This window comes from Agelaius tricolor, unplaced genomic scaffold, assembly GCF_023055355.1.
Source record: "Agelaius tricolor isolate 1412-34295 unplaced genomic scaffold, bAgeTri1.0.p SCAF_8, whole genome shotgun sequence".
Lineage (NCBI taxonomy): Eukaryota > Metazoa > Chordata > Aves > Passeriformes > Icteridae > Agelaius > Agelaius tricolor.
The window spans coordinates 26502814-26525889 of NW_027269268.1; the positions used below are offsets into that span (position 1 = coordinate 26502814).

At 40.1% G+C, this 23076-nt stretch overlaps 1 protein-coding gene across 2 annotated transcripts in view; it reads right to left on the minus strand.

The window, feature by feature from the left end:
• Nucleotides 1-20534, minus strand: part of SH3RF1 (SH3 domain containing ring finger 1) — an 81981-nt gene extending 61447 nt beyond the window's left edge. The window contains exons 1-2 of one of the 2 annotated variants that reach the window (XM_071432042.1): nt 20395-20534; nt 18592-19080 (exon numbers count right to left, since the gene is read on the minus strand). In XM_071432042.1, coding sequence (XP_071288143.1) covers nt 18592-18978 — 387 coding nt within the window. In that variant the 5' untranslated portion in view covers nt 18979-19080; nt 20395-20534. Of the gene's footprint in view, nt 1-18591; nt 19081-20054; nt 20202-20394 lie in introns of those variants that run through there. The other variant, XM_071432043.1, reaches the window with a different exon arrangement.
• Nucleotides 20535-23076: the final 2542 nt, after the last annotated feature.

The window sequence follows — 23076 nt, forward strand, 5'->3', positions numbered from 1 at the left end:
ACAGCCTTCTTCATCCACATATTTATTTATAAATAAGACCAGTCCATTCAAGATGAAGGCAGCAATTTGCCTCATCAATCACTGCTGCACCCAAAAATAATTTAAGGGCAGGAACTACAGGATAGCTCATTACTTCTGTCCCAGTAATTTCCAAAATACTCTGTGAGTCAAAAATAGTACTAAAAGAAGCAATTTCTACAGTAGCTTGGAATCCTAAGCTCTCCCCGTCTGACACATCAGGTTTTCATAAATGAAAGATTTCTCCTCCACATCTGTCAATGAATATTTAATCTCACATTATTTGACACTATCCAGTATTGAGTTTTAAAAGGTTTATAGTAAAATAATCTTAAATCAATTTTGAATATTGAAACTACAAATTCTTTTGGAATACAAACACAATATTGATAACAAATATAAATCACCTTTAAAAAAAATAAGATGGTACAGGAACTCAAAGTGCCACATGGCACTGACTTGTTCACCTAGCCAGCACACTGACAGTTTTCCCTTCCACCTTCTCTTTGAGTTAATGAAATAGACTGATCTTCATCTGAGAAATCCAGGTTCATCTTCGCACCAACAGTCATCCATTGAAAATTTGTTTTCTTAAAATTGTGCCCTCTAAGGTCGCTGAGATGCTTTTTAAGAAGCAAGAACAATAAAAAGCTCAAAATTTTCAAATTAAAAAAAAATAATAATTTCTTACTGTGAGTAAAAACCTGCTTAACATACAAGGAATTTTGGAAACATTTAACCTACAATTACAACTCAGTCTACAGATGATCTTTAGCTATGGCTAAAGACTTTTGTGCCCAATGAAAAATTTCACTTTTTACTTACTTCGTATCTATTCCAATACTATTATAGCTTAATTTTAGCATGCTGCCACCAATGGCACTTAAAATGCTCACCACATTGAGCATTTAAAGCAATTTCACTTTTGAGAGATTAAGGAGAAAAGACCACCCTTCATGCTGATTTGGAGGCATCTGTTGTAAAATAATACTAAATGTAGCTGATCTTCTTGAATCCGAGATGCATAGTAGCCCTGGTAGCTGTTTTACTCCCTTCTTTATTTTCTACTGACCTTTTGCAATTGACTCAAATAACTGTGTTTCTTTTCCCGGCCTGGCCTGCACAAGAGTAGAGGTGACTTAGAGCTCTTCAGCCTGTAGCTGGGTGGCTAGTGCCCACTTCCCACAAACAAGAGCGGAAAAGTCCATAGCCCTATATAGAGAAAAAAAGTCCCATGTATTTTGGGAAGTACTCAAGACACTGCACTGAAATACTGGGTAGGGGGTTTTTGCTGTTGTTATTTTAATTGACCGTCCTATTTTAAGGGGAGCTTTTTGTTTTTGAAGAAAAAACAACTTTTGAAGGAATCCTCAAAGTAACCATTTCACTCTAGAGAGGATTGCATACTGTGAATACTAGTGAACACCAGTGAACTAGTCTGCAGTTCAGGATTAGTTTCACTCAGCTGTGAAGAGGCAGGATTTCAGACACTTACTATTTTTCAGAGGTACCTATGGGCTACCTGCAGTGGATCCCTGTGGAATACCAGTCATTGGAAAACCAAAATCACAGTTCATGTATGTGATCAAAGCTGCAGTATCTAGCATCTTAACAGTCAAGTCTTTGCCAGTCTAGCAAAAGACAGTAAGAATATAAACACAATTGGGTTGGAGAGAAAAAAATTGATGTTGCCCCACCAACGGTAAAAACAGATTTCTGCAGAAGAGTCTTGCAGGATACATACACTTCCTGCTGCAAAAAATATGCCTAAAACTATTTCAGAAACTAGCATTTAAATTAAGATCTCTCACAAGTAATTGTCATGGAAAGCACAGTGAATTTCAACAAGAGCAAGTGTGAGGCGAGGATTCCATTAATAAACCTTATCATTAAATCTACCATGATTAAGTCTACACTCACAAAGGCTACTGCTTATTAACAGATCTTTCTCATTGTAGCAACATATTAGCTTAAGAGATAGATGAACAGCTTATTTTTACTGTTAAAATCCTGGAGGCTAAATTTAGTTTTTGACAGTGACAGCAGCTCTGATGTGCCTTGGTGGCACATTTCATTGCTATGTTATCTCTACAAACTGGAAAATCCAAACACTGAAAGCACACACAGGAAAATGCTGGTGGATATGCTTAGCATTTAACAGTCTTGTCTATTCAAGGATGATTCACTTCAGAGAAGCTTCCAGCACAATGTCACTTGGAATAAGAATTTCTCCCGATTTTGTCGGCCTTGGACTAAGCAGCATCCAAAGCAGAGCAGTGATGTAAGCTAGACTCCAGTGTTTTGGGTCCCACCTCCAGCCAAGGACAGGCTGGGCCATGCACTGGTAATAACCTTGGCAGCACTCTCCTGTGCTTCCAGCACTGCCAACACTAATGAAACAAAACTAGACGCAAGAGGTTCCTTAGAAACTTTGTGTTAATGCTGCCTGGCTGGAACTATCTGTAATGCTTGTACTAATTATCCCTGAGCAGATTAGACCACAGAGTGCCAAGCCAGTCCAGCAGTCCTTTCTGTGCACACTCTGCTGGGTGACTGCATTTCCAAATTCAAAATTATATTAAATGGTTCACACCAACAGAAATTGCAACAAAGCCATGAGTTTAAAAATCATTATAGCTACATTAAGACAATCATCACTGATGCACCCTGATTACAAGAGATTAAAAATACATAAACTCAAGGAATGCATAAAAGTAATTCACATAAATAAAAAATAATCAAGTGATAAATTAAAAAGTAGAAGGCAAGCAGTAAAACACACCCATGAAAACCCTAGTTTTCCATTTTATTTGAAGTATTGCACAGAGTAAATGGAGAATGTGCAAAGGGAACAAAGGGATGGTTTCTACACACCAGTAGTTCAGCTTTGTAGTGCCAACATTTTATATGGCCCATTACAGGCCCTTTTATTCCCTCATCTGCATGCATCAAGTAGAACAGTTATTCTTCATCTAGAGCCATGATGAGTATGTACTTGTACTTCTCAATAATACTACGTTTGTAGAGCCTCAGTTGTTCTCTCTCCTTGGAGGTAGAAGACTGAGGTTCTATTTTACTTTTTCAAAAAAGAAACACAGTAATATTACACTGCTCAGCGATTCTTCTCAAATACAGATTTACTAAGCTTTCAAACATTTTGTGCAGTAACATAAAGCACACAAAATTTTATCTTTTTTTTTTATTTTTCTGAAGCTACTTGAATAGGAAAAAGGCTAGATAGTGTGCAAGGTCATATGAAAAACTGAAGTCCACCTACATCTCAATGTACTTTGATATTAGTATTTTTTACTAGTATTAAGGGAATAACAGTAAACTAAAATTAGTGCTTTTGTTATTTTTTCCTTCAAATTCAATAGCAGTCATATAATCCCCACAGGATCACAGAGATACAGCACACCTGAAACATAATATTCAAATTATTATTCAACCTATGCTTCTAATGCTGCCATTTTAAAAGCAATTTAACTTGTAAAATGACCCCTTTATTTATGATTTGCCAAATATTAGTTTCTTTCAAAACAATAATGCTCCAACATCTGAAAGCTTATCCCAAGAGGTACTATTTTCTCATAAAACAGAAGTCAGAAACAAACAAATTTCTCCTAAATTAATCTCATCTTTACATGAGGAAATTGAGAAGAGAAATATCACAGCTAAGCCAACACAAACAACAAAATGTTATGTTCCCCATCTGATAATCAAAAAGTGAGGAAAACCACACTTAGAGCCATGGTTAATTAAGTGCTTTCTAGACAAAATATGCAATCAGAATTATTTTATCTCATCAAATTATTCACTGTGGATACAACCAAGGAGACTAGGAAAAAAAAAGGTTCTATTTCCATAAAAAGCTTCATTCATACCTGCAATACATGATCCAACACAGCATGAGCTCTAACCACCAAACCACAGACGTCTTGGCATGGATTTCCTCTAACCTCTACTGGAGCACTGAAAGTGATGACAAAACAATTCTCTGGCTCAATGACCCCAGAACTTGCCTGGGATGTGAACAGTTGGGTTTTAATCCTTTTTCCAGTGAATATTTTATTTTCACAGAGCGGGACAACTTCAGTTGTTCCCCTTTAGGAAGGGGGCCAAAAGTCTACATAATTAAGCCACTACAATCACTGGTACCAATCTTCACAGCACATTAAATACTGAACCAAAGGCTGACTTACCTTAATTAAGGTGATTCACTTAATGCAGATTTAAGGCATACTGACAAAATGACAAAACAGAGAAAACATGGGATTTCTACATCCAGTACAAAATTTTCAATGTTTTTTTGAAAACACTGTATGCAAAGACAAACAAAAACCAGAGAGATCAAGTACAAAATCTGTTAGCCCTCAATCTAAACAGCTAGCCAACGTTCCTAGGTCCTTGCTGACTCACCTTCATTAGAAAGACAAAATGAAATTCAAAATAATATTTACCAAGAATATTCATAAAATCATGAGTGTATCCAAAACTAACACGACCAAGAAACAGCACACTTTGCAATTTGTTGGTGCTATCAGAAATTACTATGCTCCCTAGAGTGTCATCTATTTCCTTGATGGTTCATGCAAAGCTCTGATGCATTTCTTCCTTCTTGTTAACACTCTCTCAAAAATTCCATTTCTCTTCAGGCATGCACCAATGACCTAGCTCTGCTATTTATGGTCAGTTTTATCAGTCTTCATAGAGTAGTCTTCCCTGTTCCAGACTTATTATGCTTAAGCAGCAGCTTTATTGTTTCAGCTACCAAAGGAACACTAAGACCAGTGTCCCTCTAATGAAGGATATCTACTGCACTTACTGATTTTTACCAGATCTGTTTTTATGGAAGCCATTAACACTCCTCTGTATTCCAACAGAATATTTTCCAATGTATATTTTAATAGCAAAGTTCAAAACTGCAATTTTATTTCTATAGTTACAAGATCCTGAAAAATATAAACATAGTGAGTGTTTACATAAGACCACTTTGGACAGATTTCATCCATTAAATTTTAAATGCTGAACAGACAAAAGAAATCTGCAAGAAGTATTCTTGTTTCACAACACAGAACAAATCAAATGCTATTTCATACACCAAGTACTCCACTAAGATATTCAAATTCATTTATCCTATAAAAATCAACTACCTTCTCCAAAAAGAAAGCACAGTTTGGCATCTAATGGTATGTTCAGCCTAAATTTCAATAATTGGAATCCACACCCAAAACCAGAGCTCTGTGGTAATGACAAAGCCCCAACAATTTGGTGTTAAGTTTGGTCTTCTTTTGCAAAAGAAAAGGGTTTTCCTTAAGTTAAAAAAGCCACATCTCACAAAAATTTCATTGCCTCTACCTCTTACCCAAACATGAAACATGCAAAAAGAGTATGAATCTCAGGTTTTAAACATATTTATGCATTCAAGTCTAGAGAACTAGTGCATAACTTGATTTTGGTTTATATGAAATCTTAAAATTTTTTACTTATGTTCTAGTTTTGAGCACCAGAAGTACTTGATTTCCCAAGAATTAGATGCTGTTCCCAGGAAGATGCAGGGTGCTAGCCTTACAGTGCAAATAGCAGTAGTTAGAAGAGAGAGCAAGATATTTCCAAAATGAAATTGCAGCCAGTGTCCGGACCTGAGGGTTAAGATATCTTTTAAGCACAAGGAAGAATTCTCTGACAGCACAAGCTATCTTACTTACTTAAGTCAAAACTTACCAATTCCTGAAAGCAACAACTTGAAGGTTGGCTTGAAGTACAGAATGTGGAATACTGGAATACTTTGTTTTCCATTTACAGTAGGTGAGACTATGCTGTGGTTACTGCATACTGGGCTAAAAGGTTTTTCAAGCTGTAAGACATGCCTGACTACAATGACCAAGTTAGTGTGTGGTTTGATTCAGATAAATTACCTTGAACTTCAAACCTCCTACATGCAACTGGCTCCAATCTGACAGTATCTAAGTGAAGCAGCACTGAAATCCCTTGAAGAGAGGAAGAAAAATTTCATACATTCAGAGATTTCTTCCAGGGACTGTACCTCTGAATATTGGAAGTCCATATCTTCCATGATTGCAAGTGCAAAACTGTCTCTAAAATAATTTTATTTCTTTTTTAACCATTTCTAATATAAGCTCTTACTGTGAACTGAGCAGTACACTACAGACAAAAATATACACCCACCTAGGCAACCACAGCCTACAAACCCCAAGAAAACAGGCACAAACTTCATCCACCTGTCCATCTCAGTAACTCATGTAACTCCCAACAACATCAAAAAATAAGTGTGGTAGAGCGTAACTGCACACATTTCAAAATCTCTAAAAGGAATAAGGATGCCACATTACATAAAGTTTTACTCAGAGAATATTTTAAAAATGGCACTTTTTACGTAAAATTCTGATTGCTGCAGGGAAAAAACGGAACAAACACTTCCTGACACGTGAGCTGGTTTAACTCATACTCCCAGTTTCCTTGGATTCTTTTAGTGCAAACTCAGAAAATTTGAAACCAGTATTACACTTCAAAAAAAAAAGTCTCCCTATCAAACACTATACATGCAATTAGGAATATTCCTTATTTAACTGTTTAAGACATAGTACTTAATATTTTATTTTTAAATGGAAAAACCCACACCACCTGTGTATGGACTGCAGAGGATAATCGGTTTCTCTTCTACACCACTTAAAACAAATTTTTAGGGCTTTCATGCTGTTCCATTAAATGGTAGGGTGATAAAAAACAAATAGGAAAGCATAAATGACATCAGTTCCTGTTGCAAACAACACAATTCTGAATTGAATATATGAAAAAGTATGATCTCCTGAGAAAAGAGCATAAACCCACAATAGGAGCTAAAGTTTCCTTGACCCAAATGTTTCTTTCTGGGTCCAGAGGTTTCAGTACAAGAAGATAAACATTTATTGAAATTTTAAACTACCTTGGGAACCCATTTCCAGAAACAGCCCACTAGTTATTCTAGTTCTGCACTGAAAATCCAATTCCCTTATTAGTTAAAGTAAACAAAATCTCCCTTACAGAAACCAATATATTTTGAAACAATAGTTCTGGAAAGATAGTTCTTTTAAAATTATTACAGAAAGGTGAGCTGCTCCAAGAGATTGAAAACGTACTGAAAATATTACATTGTTTTTCTTGGAGAACATGTACCATAAAATCCATTAGTCTTATCATCATGACTGAATTCAAAATAATAGATTGTGACCATGCTCTGTAATGCCAGCATGGTGTTTAAATCCTTATTTTCATTTATTACAAACTGAAGGAATAGACAAAAGACTTAGGAAATATGGAAGTAAGATGAAAGAAAATGCCATCAAATCAAAAGAGTCACAGATTACGTTTATTTTTTCTCCATTCTTTGAGAATCTTTTTGAATTTCCCATCAATTCCTAGGACACTAGCCCCCCTTTTCATATGTTCTTTTTGAGTTCATTTAATGAAATATAGAATTTGCAGCTTTATTTGTTCTATAAGAACAATGAGAACACATTATTAGTAGTAAAATAGGCATTTTCAGAATCCTGTGAAGAATCCTCAAAGCTCTGAATGGAAGTTCTTTGACCATTTTGTAACTGTACTAGTCTAAATGTCACATAATATATGACACACTATTACAAAATAAACAATGAAAAATAAAATACACAGTATTGAAATACACACACATACTGAAGGAAACGAGATGGCATGTGAGTCAACACATTTACATTTCTTTCTCACCTCTTGTCTAGCCAACACCTCCATAGCAACTTTTCTATTTTGGTGCTCTCCAAAACCTTCCTCAAACATCAAGCTACCTCTTCAGCTTGCTCCTGCAGCACTTCCCCCTCACCAAGTCTCTAATTCAATTCCAGTGAGCCAAGAGTCATTTGCTCGATCCCATTTCCTCTCCAGTATTTTATCTAATTGGTCTATTGCTATGTTCCAAGCCTACTACCACAGTTTGTTTTCTTTCAGAACCACTGTCCTTCTTCCTCCCTTATTACTTGACCATTTGGGTCTTTATCACCCATCAGTACTGAAATTTCTCTGCTTTTCAGCCATCTCCTCCCAGAAGCCTTCTCCCACCCTTTCAATGAGATAAGTGATTGCTTTCATGCCTCAAGGCTAGATGTGTGTTCAGCTCTTCTGCCACCCTCTCCAACTCCTGGACTTGCTTTGAATCCTACATTGGAACAAGTTCTCCAGGGAAGTGGTAGAATCACCATTCCTGGAAGTGTTCAAAAAATAAGTAGATGTGGCACTTCATTATATGGTTTAGTGGTCATAGTGATATTCAGTCAAAAGTTTGACTTGATGATCTTGGAGGACTTTTCTAACATTAATGATTCTATGATCCACTTCCTCTGTTCCTACTCTGGTGCTGTGTGAACATGTCTGGCAGGAATCCTCCTGTTAGGCTGAATTCTTCCACTACATATGGCTCTTTTTAAATTCCTCCAATTCCACTACCTCAGGAGTTATGCCCAGAAAACAGACACAGCTTTAGCTCAGTAATGTTAGAAGAGTGAAAATTGAACAGAAGCAATATGCAGACTGCAGTGGTGGCCATGGCCACATTATCAGCATAATGTTCTTTGTGGTCTTTAATTCTGGACTCCTGATTGCCTGAAAGATTTGCAAAAATAACTTGTGAAACAACCATAAGAAGATTTTAATCTGCATATGCACAATAGCAAGGAAACAAAACTGCTATTTTTGTCTACCTTACTCTATATTTAAAATTTAACCTAATTTTATTGGGTTGCAAACCAGGAATTAATGCATTTTGTAAAAAAATCCTTTATTCACTCTTCCTCCCCCCAGACAAAGTGATAGTCATTTCAACTTTTTCCTCAACCGGTAAGTACCAGTGGTAATGCATATGCTGAATGGAAATTCAGATCAGCGTTTCTCAACTTTAAGATCTATCTGTCTTCTGCAAGATTATCTATTCATCTGCTTATTGACTATCCCTGCCCTGCTTAGTCCCAAGACCTAAGAGGATTACAGAACCTGGTGGCAAGGCTGAAGGCTTGTTAACTTAATAAGGCTGTGGATTTAAAACTGTGTTACATTAAACAGGTTTTGAAAATGGCTTAAGTCTGCTAGAGTGGATAAGATTTAAGAGTCTCCTTTCTTTATCTAGCTCCTGAGAAAGACCATGTGAGATAGAAGGGCACTGGCACACATGAACAAGTGAAGGTCCACGAGACACTGATTTTCTTTTAGCAAGCTCTTAGCTTCAGAATAAAAGCTTCTTCACTACTCAGGGGCACTTTACCACAGTGCAGTGAACTCAACTTTACTGGATTTGTTTAAAATAAGCTTCTAGAACAGCTATGCCCTATATATGCCAACTCAGATTGTCATCTGATTATCTTTGACTATTTTCCATTTTAACACTTTTAAAAGTCAGAAGTGCTTAATTCTTACCCATTTTTAATATAATAAAACAAAGACTATAATCTAAAGGGCTAAGATAGCATACCAAAAAAGAATAATTGAAGAGACATGCTTCAAATTATTCAGTATTGATGTTCTGTCACCCCTGTGCAAGTAAGACTACATTCCTTCTCTTGGGTTCAGCAGCTTGACAGTCTGGAGGAAATGCATACTTTTGTCTTTAATCAGAGCTTTCAAAAGCTTGTCTTGTAGAAGTGCGGTTCACACAAGGTAAAACAGTGGTTCAGTTCTTTAAAAAGCTTTCAAGGCACATGTATATTTTGAAAGCTTAGATGCTGAAAAGAGAAAGTCAAGAGAGGTAATATGCAATCTTTCCTTTACAAGAAGAGGAAAGGAGAGTTATCTCATCTTTCTGCAACACTAATGCCATGAAATAAAATCAGTTTTATTTACAAAGAAATGCTAAAGACTGAGGAGCACTTCAGGTGTGACGAAATCCAACAGGACACTTGATGCCAGGCTTATCTTCTGAACAGCACTGGCAGCAGTCCTCTACTTCAGAGAGGAGGAGAATGTTATCTGTATTAATATTTAAACAACACTGAAATGCTTACCTTTGATCAAAATGCATTTATGATTAATAGCATACTTCCCAGCTAGAAACTAGAAAATTATACTTTGCACATTTACAGAATATAAAAATGGACTATCTAAATTTGACTCTGAAAAATCAAGAAAGATAGAAAGAACAGGTAAACACCAGAACAGAGCTTTTAGTTCAATTAAAAACAAACAAAACCCAAACAGAAATTCACACCATATTCAAAAAATGAGATGTGGAAGGCCAAGCATATGAGCAATATTTCAAACAGAATTACTGTGTGAGAGGGATGGCGTACAACAGAATCTTGTCCTCACTTGTAGGAGATCAGACACATCCTTGCAGGTCCTGGCTTTTTAATACTTGAAAATTTAAGTGCTTATGCTGGGGGAGGGAGGGGCAGGGGGTAGAGGAGATTAATCTAGAGCGAAATAAGAGGGGAACAAAGACCTAGACAAGATATTACTTAAAATTCTTAAGTGTTTATACTCTTACACTACAAAAACTTTATTTGGACAATAAATCTCATATTGGGTGCCACAAGTGTAAAATGAGATCCACAACCCTACGTTTCTAAGGTACAGCAGATTGCTCATACACACACCACAGCTGACTTTGGTGTACCTAGCAGGCTCAGATTCTGAAACACTTTGGGCAACAGTGTCCATAAATGAAACACTGACTTCTGTGTTTTGCTCTTCCTTCAACTGGAGAATCCAAATCTGTAGGTTTCCAGGCAACATTGAATGACATTTTGAAGATACGTATATAAGCATCACATGTCTAAAGAATTAAAAATACTGGACTTGATTTCCCTCTTTGGAGTGATTTCCCTTCTCTCCAGAGCATCTTTCTGAGTCCCAACAATTTCCTGACATTTTAGAGGATGCAAATGTGAAAACAGACTTAACCAATTGCCAGTGTGCTGACCAGCTCGGGTTCTGCACCCAAACTGCATGGCAACTCTGGCAATATCCATGGGAAAGGGATAAGGTGTTCAGTGCAGCAAAGCTCTAAGCTCCCAGCATTCAGTCTGACTGCCAAAGGACAGTTCTACCATCTTCCCCTCTATGCTTAAGAGAGATAAGGAGAGCAGAAAAGAGCACTTGGATGTGTGACCATCCCACCTCAGGACCACTTGCTTTCTAAAACTAATCCAGCTCACCTCACAGCAGCAATTCTCAGTCCAAAAAAAAACAAACCCAAAAACCTGCTCCCCAAAAAGACTCTGATTTAGTGATGTGAAAAGTAAAGGATTTGATCTAGTTCAACTGACTCAAGAATTCACTGCTGATTTTCCAAGACAAGTTTTTCTGTCTAACACAGAGGGATCTGACAGGAAATGAGGTTTAACAGATGCACACTTTTCCTCTGTCAAGGCAGTAACGAGGTGTATGCATGACCAGGGCTGACCAGATGATATTTCAGCTTTAATTACTGAGACCCACTCTTGCCCACACTAGAATAAAGATATAGTCAGTGATTTAAGGGAGAAGAAGAAAAGGAAAAAGCAAAAAGAAAGAATAATCCCAGGAGGCTAGGCAATACAGTAATATTAACTTATACTTTATGCTCTTCGTGTATTTGGCAGATCTTAGTTGAATATACTACAAGGTTGTACATAATCCACATACCTCAATAGAAAATTTTCTTTCTTATTGTTTATTTTTTGTTCCTTATGTCTGACACAGTCATGGACAAATGGGACACAAGAGGTAAGAAAACTAGATGTTTTCTTTTTCTTGGAAGTGGTACAGTAATATCAGAGGCAGGAGATTGTTTGAATAAAGGACAACAATGGAGCCAAAGAAAAGACCAAGAAAGGTGTTAAGCGTATCATAGGGAGAAGGCCAAATGCACTGCAAGGGGAAGTTCACCAAAAGAAAGACAAACAACTGATCATAACAAGTTTCCAGTTTTATTATCACAGCTGCAGTTAAAAGCTTTCTGTTTTCTGCAGTTCCTATCCATGCACTAAACACTGAAGCTCCATTAAAAACCATTTCACTCAGTTAAAGGAGAGGGGAGAAGAAGGATTTCTAGCTGATGCCATCCCAACCAGCTCTTCATACTGTGCATGATGCCTATTAAGCCACCAAATGCATTGCAGAAAGCCAGACACTATGCACAGAGACACACAGCAACAGCACTACTGACTGACTTTTCTAACCAGATCCTGGATCACCTACATAAAGCAATTTTATTGGTATTTGATTTTTTTGGTAATATGAGAAAAAAATTCAAGGATTTTTATTCTCTCTAAAAAACTGCTTCCCTTCACAAGCCCATTAAAAGTAATGGCTTGAGACTTCCCTTTTTATGCAAAAGTTTAAATTTTCTGAATGATCAAAGCTTTTCAAGTAGAGCAACTCACTGGCCACATTAAAGTGGAGGAAAAAAAGACACCATTTCATTTCATGTAGGTGGTTTTAAACAAATCTACATAAATGGAGGAATATTAAACTGGAAAATGAAGGGAAATAGAGACAGCCCTCTCTTCCACATGAAGACAAAAAATAAAAGCTTGTAAACAAATTAAAAAGGGATTTCAGATTTCAGTATCACATGTAAATAATGTGGACTTCTTCTTTAGTTTATAGATCAGTTTATTTCAAAACCTAATTGTTTTCTAAAAAAGGGGATTACACTAATTTGACTGCTATTTTATCAAGCAGATTAATGTTAATTGGCAGGTTCAAGATAGCTATGCAGGTTCAAAATATGGAATTAAACATTTCTGCATTATCAACACAATTTACACTGGATATTCTATTCTTATTCTTTTCAAAACAGACTCAAATCTACACACCAGTGTGCCAGTTAGATGCAGATTTCCCTAGCTGAAGGGTGGACTATGACTTCCACAGATGTTTCAAGTGTCTGGCTTTTCCTCACTGAGGTATTCATGTGATTTCCTATTAAACACCAAACAAAATTAAATCCTTTTAACAATGTGACACTAAGCATTGCACCGTCTTTGGGACAGGAAATGGATTATGAACAGTTCTCCAGTAATGTGGAAGTCAATGATTTAGAGTTAACAGCAGGATATACTGACCTCAACTGAGACTGTGGAACGATTGTAAAACAACCATGGATACATCCAATATTTTAAAAAAGTCAGTGTCTGCCCTGGAGAGCATAAAGTCTAAATAGTGAGTCACACAAAGAAAGTACTATCAGTCATATCTGCAGATGGGAAACAGAGGCACAAAGAGCTTTGAGTGACTCTGTGCAAGGTCATAAAGGATGTCTGTAGCAAAGCCAGGAACTCGGAAGCCCGGAAGCTCTCAATGCCTTTGGATACAGAGACAGTTCTTCCTTTTGCTTATCCTCCTTCTCTACCTAATTATTTATCTCTGAAAGGGAACACACAAACACCATGAGAGTCAGTCTCTTTTCTTTCATATTTATGATCTCCATTAAATTTTCTCTAGTTTCACATAGGATACAAGAGTGTTACACAGAACTAATTAAAACTGTACAAGAAACTGTAAACATAAAAGCAGAATCTGGTATCTCAGCAAGCATGATATGAAACAAAAGCATGCATATATGATTTGCAAAGACTTCACAAAATATTTTCTAATGATCACTCCAGAGCACGAATAGGTGTCTATCTCCAGATTCTCAAATATTACCTGAGAAATTCCCCCCCGTTCCTTCTTCTTTCCTCAGATTTATATGCTGAGCATGATGCCATATGGTATGGAATAACCTTTTGGTGGGAGGGTCAGCTCAAAATCAGGTACCATCAAGCAATGATTCTCCAGCCTATGATCACAAATAACAGTCATGAAGCTAAGTGCATTAGCCACTGTTTTTTGCATATCTCTACAACTGCTTTTTCCTTTAAATGGGTATACTTGACAATCTGATCTATTATGACAATGGGAACCTCCTCTAAGAGTACTCCTCCAGCAGACTTTTACGGATACAATTCTTTGTATTATTGTATTCCACTAACTCTTGTTCCAACACGATTTAAACATCTGTTCCAATCTACACCTGTTGCTATGCTTGGCAATCCCCATATTTATTTACAATAATGTAATAAAGTTATTGATCCATGAATCCACATCTTTCATCCTATTGTTATCTTCTAGTCTAAAAGGTTTCTTTGGATACTTAAGTTCTGCCAGGATCTTCAAAGTCTAGCAAGCACCATGACTACAAAAGCAGAAGTTGTTTTGGCTCCTGTCAGATTTTTGCAACATGCTCAACAGCCAAATTGTGAGAGGTGCACTCTAAACTCTCTTCTCCAGGGTGGTTAGGATAAAAGAAAATGGATTGCTTACATCATCCATTGAGTCTGAGAGAGAAGCCCAACCTGCTTAAATCCACACAGACAAGAAGGTGGCCCACTGTCCCTATTGCCCCAAGATGTGTGGCAAGGTCAAACACCACAGCTTTGGGTGGAAAACCTGCTCCATTTATTTTCCCTTCTGCCATTACAACTGTTTCAGCAGTTCCTAGACAAGCCTACTGGATCACAAATGACAACTGCTGCAGCAGTAGAGATACAGGAATTAAAAATTTTAGTATTGCTTTCCTTGTTAAACAACCATGAAAATGGATGCATGGATTTACATGACACAGCAAGTATTAGCAGGAACTCATGAAACAATCTCCTGTTAGTGAGTCCTTCTTTCCTCTTCAGTGCAAAAGAACTTATCACAAACAACTCAGATGCTCAGATACTAGTGGCTCTAGCCCCCTTTAACACCTAAAGGAGCATTTTCCTATAGCCTGTAATGATTCTTTTCCCTCATTTCAAGTCGACTTCACCGAGAATGGGATCTCCAGAGTTTCTAGGGGCTTTCCAGAATAAAAATAATGAAAAAGGGGATAGCTTCAGGACTTTCACATTGCACTGTAACATTTCTTGATAAGATTTTCCACTGACATACAGTGAAATATATTCAAATTGGATGTGTAACCATCCCACCTCAGCACCACTTGCTTTCAACATTACACTATCAATTCTTACTCAGCATAAGCATCAACTGCATCAGGAATGGCCAACTTTTGAGCTATTCATGCTTTTCTCTTGTTAATGGAGATCATTTGTATTCTTCTCTTAGCTCTTCCCGCCTACATTTGGTCCAGAAAATAGCTGAAAACCTTATTACAAAATATTTCCAACAGTGATGAGGTTTCAGACTATCTAGACAACTCTCCTCTAGGTTCTGTGGAAAAGATAGCCCTAACTTCAGAAAGCTGGTCTATAAACAAACTGGAAGGAGAAAGGCAAATACAAATTCCAAGGAAAAGTTAAACATGTATCATCTTAAATCTGTCCAGGAGAGAACAGCTCTCCAACATCCAGCAACTCATGCACATAGCTACATGTAAGACTCCTGCAATAAGCATATCCTTGTAAAACTGCCATAAGGAACTTAGGATAATTCTTGTTTGACATATTCTTTGAAAATGAAAAAATTAATAACATGAGCACAAGCATAAAAGGATGGACCCTATCATTTTTGAATGCTCTTTTGAAGGAAACAAGGCTCATGTGATCATGCAGTCCCTCAACAGCCCAACTTGCTCCTGATGACCAGCTGCAAGCGGATTTGACAGTAGGCTGGGGCTCTTACAGCTCTTCCAAGCTGTCAACCTACCTGAAGATTTTCACTCAAAAACAAGTAGAAAAGCATTATATTTGCATCCATACCAGAGAGGAAGCTGCAGTATGTATATAACTGTTGTCCCTGGCAAGCTGGCTGCCTGGGACAGAACTGCTGGGCAGACAGCAAACACAAGTTTTCCATCAGGTGCAGTCCGGCCAGTACCAGAGAAAGGCACAGGAGTCTTTATACATCAAAACAGCAGGGGAACAAAATAGGTTACTAACTTGCACAGAGAAATTGCCCTTGTTACAGGAGTGAAAGCTTAGAGAGGTTACAGAAAGAAAGAGGTTACTCTAGTGGGGGACATACTAGGCACAAAATTTGTTAATCCCCACCACCCACCCAGCTCCATTAGTTTTAAGAGTCAAGGAACCATTTGTTTGTTTATTGCCATGTGTCACCACATACATACAGAGAATGCAATATAGTGTGCAATTACAGGGCTGGCCACTCCACAGTCATTGATACAGTTCAGGAAATCACACTGCAGTACATACTGTATTAACCTTTTCTGAAAATTATGGCATTCTCTGAAAGGGCATTTATGAGCTTAGTATTACTTCAGGGTATAAGCAGAATGTTTATGACTTGACAGACTTCATCCACATTCACTTCATTTAACATAACAGCAACTTTCATTTACTAGTTCCCCTTCAGCAAAATTAGTTTAGGAAATCTGACTCTGCCACTCATCTAGAAACAGATTTTCCTCTTCAATTCCCAGGGAGGAACTGTATTTGCAAGCATCTTTATGTTAGAGTTAGCAAAACAAACAGGGCATTCATTTCAACACTGTCCATTAAAGTGGCATTTTGCTTTCTGGACTGTTTTTTTTTTTTCCAAAACCACTTTTCATATAGAAAACAGAAAAGTAGTTCATATCTCCACCTTCTTACCCATCAAAGTTGGTCCATGTTCTTAAAGGTACTGGCTTCCTAGTAAAAAAGGCTCTGGACAAAGTGGACAAATGATGACATCATCATCTTTCCCTGTCTCCCAAAGGAAAGAAGGCACAAGAATGCCCGTGAAACTCCAAAACCAAAGATGGAATAAGACTTACTGTAGAACACTAAAAACTATCACTAATATACAATGAGTATCAGTTACTGCATGAGGAATGCATATGGTCACATTTATAGTGGCACACGGTACAGGATAAGCTGAAGCAACCTTCCATGTGTTATCACTTTCTACTCTGCACAACATCTGGAAATGCAAATGTTGCAAAACAGGATATTATAGAACATTAAAAAAAAACCAAAAAAAGATAAAATATTCCATATTCAAGTTATTTTGTCTAACATGGCTTTGAGAAACTCTGAAGTACAGTCTTTCATGCACAGCACTGCACCGGAAACCTTTTTGGAGGAGAAGCAGTCTCTGAAAATACAGTTATTTACAGAGGTCAACACAAAAATATACAAACAAATAATAAGGGTTTTTTGTTTTAAGTTGAAGAGCATTTGCAAATGCAAGGTATCATGATAAACACTTTAAAGTTCTGGAGAAGACCAGACTGGTTTTGATATTCCTGACGCTTCTTTGCATTGCTTTTTAAGGATTCTACGTTCTGGAAAGAAAACTCACCAAAACCACAAAAACAAACCACTAACAGAAAACCCCACAGATCACCTTCTCACCAATTAATGTATATACAAAATAAAACTCATTAGCAGGAAGTGAGTTGATAATTATAATTTATATATTCAAAAGTAGAGAACCTAATGAGATCTCTAGCAAGCAGAGAAAGCAATATCAACTAGTGGAAAATCAATTGTATTTTAAATTCTTATGTAAACTTAAAAGGTGTATCGAAGATCTTTTGGAGAGATTCCAATCATGTCAAGTACATCTGAGGAAAATCAGTGTTAGGCTTCCTTCACTGGGTAAGTAAACTAAATAATTTAGATACACTTCAAAAGAAAGACTAACTGCCAAAAATAGGTTTAAGTCCTCTTCTGGAAACTCCTTAAGACATTTCATAAAAATCTAATAAACTCCACAAGGCAGAAACCACCTAAACCATTCAGAAACTCCACTTCACACACAGGAACTCAAACAAACTGGGCAGCAAAACCTTTCAGAGAAGCTGTCTTGCTTTGTCATTAGATAAAACAGAGCAAGGTCTATCATCTCATAAAATTACATTTCCTGACACAGGTTCTAGAATGAATAATCATAAATGAGGCTACTGAGTCTTGATTATAAGGTATGACAAAGTCTGCAGGTTGCATAGCTCTTAGGAAGGAACTAGAGTGTATAAAGAAGGCAATGCCTTCCCATCATGATACATACAACTTCCAAATCCCCTAAAAAAATACTTGAGGAAAAACTAATAAAGAAAATATGAGGACTAAGAGTACAAACAACTTAGCAGATTGCAGAAATTCAAAAATTTCTTTTTGAATGAAAGAAAGTAAAAATTTAGATACTAAGAAGCCAGTGGCAAAACTTCTCTGGTCATGTTTAACATTTGTTATGTCTAACTTAAAGGAAATTCAGTGATTGTAAGAATCATTTCAGAAAGTGCATGAGCCAAAATGAAATCTCTAGTCTTGCAGCTGACAAACTAAAAACGATTCCCGATGCTCTTCACAAGATCTCTATCCTTAACAATAACTTAACTCAAGCTTTCCACATAAGTTACCTTGCTCTATTTGACTGTCTTTGAATTGGACAGTTAAGGATTTCTTCTTCTCGCCTCAAAAACTGAGAGTTTCAATAAGGAAGCATTATTAATATTTATGCAAGATTAAACCAACACTGATAGGAATACCAACATGCCTTGCAAGGTATCTGCAGAAATCCTCAGAATTACATTGTTTTGCTGTATTAACTGTCCAACTGCCCTTATCCCAAAGCAGAGGACATCAACCATTTTGGAAAAGACAGGAATGCAACAAAATACTGTCCCCACGTGGTACTTACCCTAACGGGAGGGCTCCGTGCTTGCACCCTTTGCTGCTGTCCAGCTTGCGAGCTCTGCAGGTCCTTTGATCCGCAGTTAGCTCCAGTGGTGATGGGGACCCTCAGCGCGTTTGTGCCGGCAGTGCCACCGCCGGCGCTGGGTTTGCGAGGCCTCTGTTTGATGCCATCCAGGAGTCTAACCAGCAAAATATTACTGGGGAGCTCGTCAACACCGCAGTCCACTAAAGTCCGGCACTCGGGACATCGCAGCTCACTGCGAGAGCTCACGATGCCCAGCAGGCAGCGTTTACAAAACGTGTGTTGGCAAGGCAAGACTTTCGCAGAAGCATCAAGGCGCTCTAAGCAAACAGGACACTCCAACAGATCCAGCAAAGCTGATTCATCCATTTTCCTTGGATTATTTAACCAAAAAACAAATCTTTGCAGAATTCGTGTGTTTTGAGCACTGCAAGGGTATCATGTTACATCCATTCCTCTTCTGACTGGGCTCTAAAATTTTTTGAGGGAAAAAGGCATTAATAAGCTGGAAAAAGTCAGCAAGATCATTTTATATGATGATGTTCATACAAAGTGCAAAATAGGAGATCACTAGACTAATTAAATAAATGAAACACAAATACGGTAATAGCAATCGACATCAATGTATCTATTTATTTAAAATATTTTAACAAATGCTAACAGCTAAGGCTTTTAAATTCAAGTCCCCATAAATTTCAGTCGGAGTGGTTTTATTTACTCAAATTATTCTAGAACAAAGAGCTATCCCCAGTACAGCAATATTAATAAAGCTTACTTTTCATAGTTCTTAATACATCAGTCTCTCTGAACATCTGAGATTAGCTTTCTTTCACAACAAGAAGATGACAAAGGTAACTACAACGGGGTCCAAAACCACACAGCCTACACCAACAGGGCAGAGCAAGGGGAATTACATTTATGCCAACACTAAACCAGCAGTGAACTACGTTTCTACCCTTTCTATGAAAACTACTGCAGCACATTACACAGCTCAGCCTTAAAAACAGCCTCCAGCTCACAGGGTTTTAAGCTCACCGCAAGCACTGACAAGAGGGTTCATTACAGTGCCGCCTTAAAGAAGCGCTTCAAAAACTATCGCGAAGTGATTTACAGCAGGAAGTGCTACTGCCATATCGTTAGGACAACACGAGCGCTGCGTATGCAACCACAGAGGCAGGGGCGAGCCCCCGGCCAGCTCCATCCAGCCTATGTAGCGACGGGCTGGCAAAGGAGAGGGAAAAAAAAAAACCCCAAACACCGCTAAAGAGCCCCCCTAAAAAAAAGCATTCTGCGAGAAGTCACACCAGGATGCTTCGCGGGCAGAAAAAGGCTCGCTGACCTCGGCAGTGCCCAGCGCCGGGCGAAATTGAGCGCCTCCCGCCAGCCCCCGCAGCCGCCTGCGGGAGCGGCGCCCCCGGCTCCCCGGGCACCCGTCCCGCACCTACCTGCTCTCGGGCTCCGCGCCCGGACCGCCTCCCCGATCCACTGCTTTATATTCCCCTGCTCCCCGGGGGAACAGCGACCCGCAGGCGGGCGGACACCGCGGCGGCGGCGGAGCGCAGGGGTCCCTGCGGGGACACGGGGCGAGCGGGGACGGCTCCCCGGGAGGCGGGGGCGGGCGGGGGGCACGGCGCTGTCACCCCGCCCCAAGGCGCTGGGCAGAGGGAGGGAGGGGTCGGGCCCGCGGCCCCTCCGCCGCACCGCGCCGAGCCGCCCCTCGGGGAGCGCAGGGGTCCCGGGGGAGCTCGAGCGCCGCCCCCTCCCCGTCCCTCACCCGGCTCTCACCGTGTGGCCGCGCCGCCCCCCGCTTTGTTCCCGTGAGGAGCCGCCGCCGCCGCCGCCGGCCCCACCGCTGACTCTCCCGCCGCGGCAGCGCCGAGACTCCCGTGCCCTCCCCGCCCGGCCGCGCAGGGGCCGCTGACGCGAGGCGCGGCACCGCCCCGCCCGGCACCGCCCCGCCGAGGGGCCGCGGGCAGGGAGCGGGGGCGGGCCCGGCGGGTGCCCAGCGGCAGCACCGCCCCTCGCGGGCGGGGACGGGGCGCGGGGCCGCCTCGTCCTCCCCGCCATCCGCACCTCGCTAGGTGCCTCGGGCAGTGGCTGGGGCGGTGGGAGCGCGCAGGCGGCTTCCCGGGACGGGAGGAACAGGCGCTTCCCCCTGCCTTGTGCCTTGGGGGCAGCCCAGACGGGCCACCTGGGGCTGCCATCCGTCTGCCTGGGGGCGGCGGCGGCGAACGAGCAAGAGGGACGGAGGGAGGGAACGAGGGTGGGTGGTCGCTCGCTCGCTCGCTCCTTGCAGGGCTGCCCCCGCTCGCTGTCTGTGGTAAGTCGTACCCGGAGCTCCGGCCTGCGGCTGCCAGGCCCCACAGAAGGAGGAGCCGCGGTGCCCGGAGCCCACGGCGGCCCGCCCAAGGAGACTCCTCATGCTGGGCGGGCTTGTGCGGGGCGGGGGACCCTCCCTGAGCCTCCCCCGGCGGTGCGGCCGCAGCTCCCGGCGCCTCGGGGGGACGCGGTGAGGCCGCGTTGTTCCCGCTCCGGGGGTCCGGGGCCGCCGTGCTGGGCACGGGCCGGGAAGGAGACGGGGCTGCCGGGTCACGTCCGTCGCTGCCCTCGGGGGCGGCTCTGCTCCCTCGGGCCCTTGCAGCACGCTTGTGGTGAGGTCATGGGCATGGGCAGTGCTGGACTTGGCAGTGCTGGATTAACAGTGGACTCGCTGATCTTGGAGGTCTGTTCCAAACTAGACGGTTTTGTGATAGGACTGCTTAATTAAATAAATGATGCCAGAAAATTTGTGAGCGCCTCTCTTCACACACTCCCCCCACACACACAACCACACACCTCTGTATTCAGGATATGATGCACTTGCTTGTGTGGTGTTTTGTGTGAGATACTTCTCTGCAAGACTGTGGGAATGAAGGAGGAAGTAAACCCTAGGATACACACAAATTGGCATAAACCAAAAAGAAGTTAAAGTCTGTTCTTTTTAAATGAAATGTGACCCCTTGTCTATGGGTGATGAAAAAGTAGACAAATGTTTAAGTTCCAGTTATCTCACCAACTGCAACTCAAAAAAGAAAGCAATACAAAAGTTTGTGTGTAGCTCTAGCTTTCAAGTTGACCCTAAGGAATGGTATGAAACTGTGTCAGGGGAGGTTTAGGTTGGATATTAGGGAAAATTTCTTCACCCAGAGGGTGGTTGGGCATTGGAACAGTGTTCCCAGGGAAGTTGTCACAGCAAAAGACTGACAGAGTTCAAGAAGCATTTGGATAAGGCTCTCAGGCATGTGCTGTGATTCTTGGGGCTGTCCCATGCAGGGTCAGGAGCTGAACTTGATGATCCTTGTGGGTCCCCTCCAATTCAGGATATTCTATAACTTTAAATTTGCTGTCATCCTTACTTGAATTCTGTGTGTATATGTAAAAATGCTGCTGCTTTTTTTTTTTTCTTTTCCTTTTTCACACATGGATTGTGTAGCTTTGGATAAGGTGATAGTGTGACAGTCTTTTCTGTCTTACTTCCTGGATATGCTAACTTGGTTGTTTCCAATGGTAATGATATTCTCTGATTATTAGGATTTCCAAGTAAGTACTCATCACACTGCATCTCTAATATTTTATTTTATTTTTTATTTGTAGTAGTGGAAATATTGAAGCTGCTAAATATGTACAGTTCATTAAGAAATAAGGTTTCCTCCCCCATGAATTCTGGAGTTTAGGAAAACTGATACAGATGGGTTTCTGGTCTATGTCTGTGCTTTCCAGGGAGTATTGTAACATAAATAGAAGGGTATAAACATCTGATACATAAGAATATTCTATGTCTCATAGTATTCCTCTATCTTGCCATGTCAGTGCTGTCACTACAGAAAAAAGAATAATCAGCACATTTGAAACAGAGACTTGTTGAATCTAAACAAAGTCTCATCTCACAATTGGATTTCACTTTTGGACTTAGCTTCCTCAAAAGATCTCATAATTTGCCAGCCTTTCTAGCATAGTTTTGTAAGCAAGACAATTACTGTTGTCTAAACTTAGTTTGCTGCCTAAGGAATGTAAAATATCTATTACAATAGTAAAGGAATTTACAACACAAGTGGTGCACCAGGGAAGCAAGATGAAAGTTCAGGGAAGCAGGATAAAAAGATTACCCCTTTATCAGGGCTGGTCTTTGATAGTGTTTTATGTAAAGTCTGTAAAATACTAAATACGTTGTGGAATACAAACCAAAGCAGTAAACACTCTTAAGAGTATCAGGTAAATATGTTACTTCCTGAGCAGTAGCTGTAATTAATTTTCAAACAATTATCATCCATGTAAAAAAATGTGGGGGTGTGTGCAGCTGTCTGCCACTGCCCTCTTACGCACGAAGTGTTTGACTCAGAGAGCCTGGAATACTCTGGTGCAGCACTGAAAAGAACAGAATTGCTGATACACTGAAGAATTTATTCTTTCTTGCTACCAACTGTAAGC